Below are 7,867 nucleotides of genomic sequence, written 5' to 3' on the forward strand. Positions count from 1 at the left end.
TATTTTAACGCTCTTCCGATCTGGCTGCAAGCGTTAAAATAGTATATATATATATATATATATAAGTGACATTATTAGACTGGACTTAAACTGATGGTTTGTACCTTTGAACTCCTTAAAAACTTCAGTGAGGTGCTGACATTCCTCAACGATCTTGTCCTCACAAGCCTTCTTTCCCATCCCAAAGTCTCTGAGGTTGGTCAAAGCAAAGCGCCGCATTTCCTTCCACGACTCACCATTTGACCATAAAACCCCTGAAATTAAACAGGAAGTTGCCTTTTACTTAAAATGTGACAAGTGAAAGCAAAAACTGAAAACATTTTCTCTTCTCTACCATGGCCTTGGCTGAATTCTGCCAAAAGTGGGAAGACCTCCCGTTCTCCAAACTCCTCATCGTGTTGAACGAGCGCCTCCTTCACCGTCTTGTACCCGGTCAGGATCACCACCTTTTTGGGTCCGAGGTAGATCGTAAAGACTGATCCATATTTCTTAGACAACTAATAAAAAAAACAACGGAATCATGTTTTTTGTATTTGACACAAAATAAGAAAATATGACTGAAGAGCAAATCCAGGATTAAATACATCATGTCAGCCCTACATATTTAAATATAACAAATTAATATGGAAAATACAAAACATATTTTGCAAAATCTAAGGGCTCTGCACGTTTTTATATGCTTTAGAACATCAGATTTTGGTGATACAGTAAAGTATGTATTACTAGTTTAAACCTTCACAGATGCTGATTACAAGGAAACAGAGTATACAAACCTTCCATCATAAGTGTGCATGTAATAAATCATACATAGAACATAAAATAGTGTCATCAAATAACAACTAAACTGTGAAACGTTTATTCATTCAACCTTTATTTAGACAGGTTAATCCCGTATATGCTTGTACGTTTGTCACAGTAACATAAAACAGTGTTGACCTATAAATAGTAAATTCATGACAGATCTTATGTGATTCAATCTCTTTAACTCATGCACATTTTTCTCACATTTGTGGGAGACTAAACATAAATATATTAAATTTGATAAATATATTAAACTATTGTTAAAACAAACATTATTATGTTTATAGAGTTTACCTAAATGGGACAAACGATCATGAATAGGAAAAATAAAGTGTAAAAAAGAAAACATTAACTCTTAGTTTTACTTTATGAATCAGTTACTTGGTTAGGATCAGGAAAAACTGTTTCCAACAAGTTTTAGTTCAATGTTTTGTTGACTTCAAAGTAAAACCCAATAACAACCAGTGAAACCAGAGGCACCACCAAGGAGGGGCTTGGGGGGGATTGTCACCCCTGAAAAAATGGTGGTCCCCACACTGGCCCACTTTTGTCAAACTGCTTTAACATTTTTTATTTCCCCTGGCTGTTTAGATTTGGTAGGACTTCACAAACATAGAAACAAAATATACCATCAAATATATGATATACAAATAAATATACCATCAAATCTGCATATATATATATATATATATATATGGTGTTTTAAACCCTTCCCACACTCTTGCAATATTCCAAACAATGTTTCTAAACTTTAAATTATCTTAAAGAGCACATAATGTCATGATTTCAGCTCCCTGCCTCATCTGCTCTTTGCCACCTGCAAGCGTTCTTGGCCACGCCCACTTCACCACTCTGCACAGAGATCAGCTGATCAGCTGCAGCAGGAAGTTTATCCTTCAGTGTGTGCTGCACAAAGGTGCATCAGGTGCTAAAAAAATTAAAATAATTTATTTTAAATATAAATTCCATGCCGATCGTGCAGCTCCTCCATCAATCAGCCAGTTGTGTGTCGTGTCCACTCTTACTTTGAAAAACTGTGATAGAGCGAGTCAGCGATAAATGAAGCGTGAAGTAGCGAGGGACTACATACGGAGATCCTCTAACATCTGTATTGTTGTATTTTATTAAACGACCAGTATATGACAATATAACAAACATCCTGAAATTATTTTCTGACTGTTGGTTTTGGTGCCTTTAACGTTTTTGTTGCAAGATATTCACACACACACACACACACACACGACCCTTTATTAAAAGATTCTGTAAGTGGCGCTGAATGAAACCTACTATCAGGCACAGCTGATGGCTTCTGACCCGTCTGGCACGCCACACTGTAGGAACTTTATACCAGTTTGATAAGAAGAAAGAACCTGGGTATGTTGGCTGCTGTCCAGTGGATTTTTATTTATTTATTGGAACGTACTTTCTCAGTAAGGAATAATAAAACATGACTAGTGAAAAAATAAAATAAATAAAAAATGAAAATAAAACAACAACAGCATTACAGTTTGCATAATTATACTCTTTACCTTGTACTGTACATGCTTCCATCAGGTAAAGTTATTAAACAGCATGGGATACATTTTCATTGTTATGCTGATGACACACAGTTATATTTGTTCATTAAACCCAATGAATCCAATCAGCTACTTAGACTACAAGCATGTCTTAAAGACATAAAAACCTGGATGAACCTTAATTTTCTGCTTTTAAACTCAGACAAGAGGTTTTAGTTTTTGGACCTGAGCACCTTAGGAATGAATGTTTCAGTCTTTCTCCCTCCTTAGATGCATTAATCTGTCCTCCTGCTCTAATGTTAAAAATCTTGGTGTTATTTTTGATCAGGACATGTCTTTTATCCCCCACATTAAAAACGTTACTAGAACCTCCTTCTTCCACCTGCGTAATATCACTAACATTAGAAACATCTGATCTAAAGATGATGCAGAAAAACTGGTCCATGCATTTGTCACGTCTAGACTGGACTATTGCAATGGTTTATTATCTGGGTGTCCAAATACTTCTTTAAAACGTCTTCAGTTGATCCAAAATGCTGCTGCCAGAGTCTTAACTGGAGTTACTGGGAGAAATCATATCTCTCCAGTTTTAGTTTCTCTCCATTGGCTCCCTGTCAAATCCAGAACTGAATTCAAAATCTTACTTCTAACCTACAAAGCCCTCAACAACCTAGCTCCATCTTATATTACAGATCTTATTGTTCCATATTTTCCTAACAGAGCACTTCGTACTCAGACTGCAGGTTTACTTGTGGTTCCTAGAGTTTCCAAAAGCAGAACGGGAGGAAGATCTTTCAGTTCTCAGGCTCCTCTCTTGAGGAACCAACTTCCAGTTTCTGTCCATGAGGCTGACACATTGTCCAGTTTTAAAACTTTTCTTTTTGATAAATCCTATAGTTAGGGTTGGCTTGTTTTGCTGCTATAGACTTAGACTACTAGAGGACAAACTGACCACAATTTTCACTCTGCTACTGTCTTTACTTACTCTGCTCAGCTTGTTTTGTATTTGTAATTATTGTTTCTATCCTTAACATGTGGTTTTGTCTTTCAGGTACATCTGGACCTATACCTGGACCTGGACCTGGACCTATACCTGGACCTATACCTGGACCTACCATTCTGTGTTCGTCTGTCTCTCCTTCCTGTCCTCTCAAACCAGCCGGTCAAAGCAGATGGCCGCTTGTCCTGAGCCTGGTTCTGCTGGAGGTTTCTTCCTGTTAAAAGGGAGTTTTTCTTTCCACTGTCTCCTTTGTGCTTGCTCAGGATGGGAGACTGTGATGAAGTGAAGATTCAACTAGTCTGCTGGATTCCTTAGATAGAGAACTTTACTAATTGGCTTTTCTATTATTCTCCTGTAAAGTGCCCTGAGACAACTTTGTTGTGAATTGGCGCTATAGAAATAAACTGAATTGACTTGTTCTCTGGAGACAGTTTTCGTACACTTGCTTTATTTTAGTCTACTTCTGTTTTATTTAGCTTTTTACAGTTTTGATCATTTTAGCTTTTATCTCAGTTTTTCCACTATAATCCAAACACAAAACAAAACTGTTTAGATTAAAACATTTGCAACAAAATGCATTTTTCTGCTCAGCTGAAGAAGGATTTAACTAAAGAACAGGATACATTTTCTGACCAAATTCAGTGTGAATGCTGAGTGCTGCAAACAGAAGCTACAAGCTAAAATAAGTAAAATCATAGCTAAAAAAAAATTATTAACAAATACAAAATCAAAAAGGCTAGGAACTAAAACAAGCAAAACTAATGAGCTAGTTGCTAAACTTTAGCCAAAAGCTAAAACGATCCAGATGGTTAAAACCAAAATAGACAAAAATAGATGAAGTAAATATTGTTTGTTGAACTAGTGATGTAAAAGTTGAACGTTAACTGATGCTTAAAACAAATTCCAAACCAAACCAAGAAAATAAATTACTGGTGAAAATTAGAATGCATAAAAACAATCAGCTCAAAAGTGGTTAATTAATTAATGATGAACTAGTTTTTGCAAAGTTTGAAAATTAGAACAAGTTTCCACATTAATGTTCACAGTAAAATAAATCAACAACACCGTTCAGAAAATAAATAATTGTCCAATAAGCTATAACTCCTTCAGGAGCTTCCTCACCTGCACGAACGTGTGATACGGCTTCTTCAAGTCGATCTGCAGGAGGTTCCCGAGCACCGGGAGGCCTCGTGGCCCTGGTGGATCCTTGCCAGGCTTTTTGGAAGTGAAGTGGGAAGAAGACAGTAGATACATGAGCACAAGGACCAGCAGAGCCACCAGCAGGGAGGCCGAGGAGGACTGCAGCAAAACGTCTAAAACTGCCATGATTCGACCCAAACTGCTTCTAGAGTTCAAGTTAGTGAAGGAAACAGATGTCTCTGACAAAGGACGGACCGCAGCCCGGTTCATTTAAATAAACAGCAGTAGGGTTAGGGCCAGGGAGTGAATCATTGCTTTGGCAGCCAGAACTTTGTTCTGTGTCAAAGTTGGAAGTCGTTTGTGTCTGTACATGTGAATACCTGTTGCACTGGAGCAGAGTTCACGCTGCAGAACCCTATAACTGATAAATACTTAGACCTAAACAGAAAAATACAAATGATGTGCACATTTTTCTTTGCTGAGCTCGTCAAATATTCACTACTTGATCCATTTATCATGAGTTTTGTCAACAATCTTTTTATTAATCTAAACTTTTTAATTTTTTGTTGTTTTGTTTGCATAATAAATTCAAAGAGATTAAGCAAAGCAAAAATGTTGCACAGTTCCAGAAAAAAATATAAGGATCACAAAATTAATGTGTATTAAACGAATGAGTCAAAATTATGTTATTTCAACTGTTAATTAATTAATCAGTATGTTTGCATGTTACCGTATTTTTTGCCCTATATGTCACTTTTTTTTCATAATTTACATGTCCTGCGACTTATACACTGAAGCGACATATTTATGGATTTTTCCAATATTTATAAACCAGTTTTTACTGAGATATGACCGTTTTCATTCATTCTGACTGAAAATATTGAACACTACCATTTTCAGCCACTAGATGGCACTCGAGTAGTATGGCATGCCGTTGTGTCATGTAATAGGTAAAAGTATCTATTAATGGCACAATCGGCTTGCCATTACTTGCCACCTTCATCCAGCTCACCTGGAGCAACCGTCCAATCAGCTTCATTTCACCGCGCCGCCCCGGTGAAATGAAGCTGATTGGACCATTGAAGTGCATTTATCAAGGAAAAGTTCAATCGAGACACATCTTTGCTCTTTGTTGAGCAAATAAATAATTGTTTTTAGGTGTTTAGTTAAATTTTGAAGAAATGCTCAGCGACTCGTCCCTCTGCGTGTTCCTAGTTACGCATATCGGCTTTTGAAATGCAGCTGATTTGACCGTCAAAGTGTATTTATTAAGCAAAGGTTCAACCGAGACACATCTGTTTTATAATGTCGAGCAAACAAACAATTGTTTTTAAGTGCTAAACTTGTTAAATTCTTGTTAAAGTCGTCCCGTGCATGCTCCCGCGGCCACCATTTGGCAGCCCATTGATTTTTGGCACAACACCGGCCCACATTTCCGGGTCGTCAGCAGTGACACATAATAAATGCGACATATACGGCAAAGCGACGTATTTATGGAATTTTCCACTTTATTAGACATATTTGGACAGATACGTCTTGTACGGCAGAAAATATGGTAATATTTGATCTGTAGGTGACATGAGAATAAATTTGTATCTGCAGGTATGTATGTGTAGGTATATATTTATTTGTATGCATGTCTGCATGTATATAGTTATATGTTTGTAGAGGTATTTATGTATTTGTTGAATCACTACTTTGATTCAGAATTTGTATGTAAACTTAGGGACAGGACTGGATACACCTTTGCTGCTTCCTGCTCCCTTTTCAAACATTTTTGTTTTGTTTACAGAATATTTTGGTGGAAATATTAACATTTTTATTCATGTTTTTTGTTTTGTTGAAATTTTAACTGTTCGTAATGAAATAAATTAAAAAAAAAAAAGCAAGTACATATTTTTCCTTTTGTTACGTGTGAAGATTTGCAGGATTAGAACGTAACGTACACTAACTAGTAAAGGCTGCCAGGCTGTCCATCCGAGAGTTCATTAAACTTAAACAGTTTTATTATGAAGATAAGTCAAAGTTTTAAGACTGCCGAGTTTCCATGTTGTAACAAACTGCCCCCTGACATTTCACTCTCATACCTGCTGCACATCGAAGAGGATGGAAATTACTCAACAGTTTTATTGTTCACTCAAACAAACGTAAAGCTGTAGATTAACCTGGACAAGCGAGAAGTTAAAGATTCACAGACACGGGCGTTACGGAGACGTTTTAACGTCTAAACTGTAACTAAAGAGGTAAAGATGTAAAGAGAAGATGAGTTTCTGACGGAGAGTTAACAGCCAACCTAAAGTGTAAGAACATTAAAGATGTCAGCTCACAGGTTCAGACATGTAAAGTCCAACTTCCTGTGACTCGTTTCAACTTTGAAGATGTTTCTGCTGCAGAGCTCCATTTGAAACAAACCCCCGCTGTTGTCTGAGAGGACACGACGGTCACAGCTGTTCTCCACTGAGCCGCACATTCTGAAGCTTTTCTACGATGACCTGTGGGGGGAGAAGCTAAATGTAGTTTGAACAACGACGTCCCCCGTCACCGACAGATTTATTTTCATTTAACCTTCATTTAAACAGGTAATCTCATTGAGTCATGAGGACTCCTGTTCACAAGAGACCTGTCTGGGAGCAGATGGTGGGTTAAGGGCCTTGCTCAAGGGCCCAGAGTGGAGCACATGAGGGTGGAGGCAGGTGTGGGTGTTTCACCTTTTCCACCCACATTTTGATGTTGTTAGTCCGGGGAGTTGAACCGGCGTCCTTCCGATCACAGCCCAACCTTCTCTAACCTCTGCACCACCTCTCCCAAGAAATGAATTTGAAAAGTGAATGTTTGTAGTTTTTGACATGAGTGTTTTTCTGGACTGGAATTGAACAGGAAAGTAAACTTTTTTGTTGCAAGACATTCAAATGGTGGTGACATGGTGGCGCAGTAGAGCTGTTGCCTCTCAGCGAGAAGGTCACCAGTTCAAATCCCGGACCAGAGCCTTTCTAGGTGGAGTTTGCATGTTCTCTCCGTGTTGCATGGGTTTTCTTCAGGTACTCCAGTTTCCTCCCACAGACCAAAAACATGCCTGTTAGTCTGACTGGTAACTCTAATGTCCTGAGGTGTGAGAGAGAGAGAGAGAGAGAATGGTTGTTTGTCTCATTTGTCTCTGTGATGGACTGGAGACCTGTCCAAGGTGTCCCCCCGCCTCTCACACTGTGATAGTTGAACATAAGGAACCAGTGACCCCCGTAACTCAAAAAGGAAGAAGCGGGTAAAAGATAATGGTTGGATGGATGAATGAATGGATGGATGGATGGATGGATGGATGGATGGATGGATGGATGGATGGATGGATGGATGGATGGATGGATGGATGGATGGATGGATGGATGGATGGATGGATGGTTGGTTGGATGGATGG

The 7,867-nt window shown here is 38.3% G+C and overlaps 1 protein-coding gene across 1 annotated transcript in view; it reads right to left on the reverse strand.

Annotated features, from left to right (window-relative positions):
• LOC119417964 (cytochrome P450 2K1-like) overlaps window positions 1-4,693 on the reverse strand; it is a 6,271-nt gene extending 1,578 nt beyond the window's left edge. Inside the window, exons 1-3 of the mRNA XM_037685211.1 lie at window positions 4,441-4,693; window positions 335-497; window positions 105-254 (exon numbers count right to left, since the gene is read on the reverse strand). Of these exons, the coding sequence (XP_037541139.1) occupies window positions 105-254; window positions 335-497; window positions 4,441-4,644 (517 nt within the window). The 5' untranslated portion in view covers window positions 4,645-4,693. The remainder of the gene's footprint in view (window positions 1-104; window positions 255-334; window positions 498-4,440) is intronic.
• Window positions 4,694-7,867: the final 3,174 nt, after the last annotated feature.

The sequence above is a fragment of the Nematolebias whitei genome, chromosome 12, assembly GCF_014905685.2.
Source record: "Nematolebias whitei isolate Nwh7 chromosome 12, NemWhi1, whole genome shotgun sequence".
Lineage (NCBI taxonomy): Eukaryota > Metazoa > Chordata > Actinopteri > Cyprinodontiformes > Rivulidae > Nematolebias > Nematolebias whitei.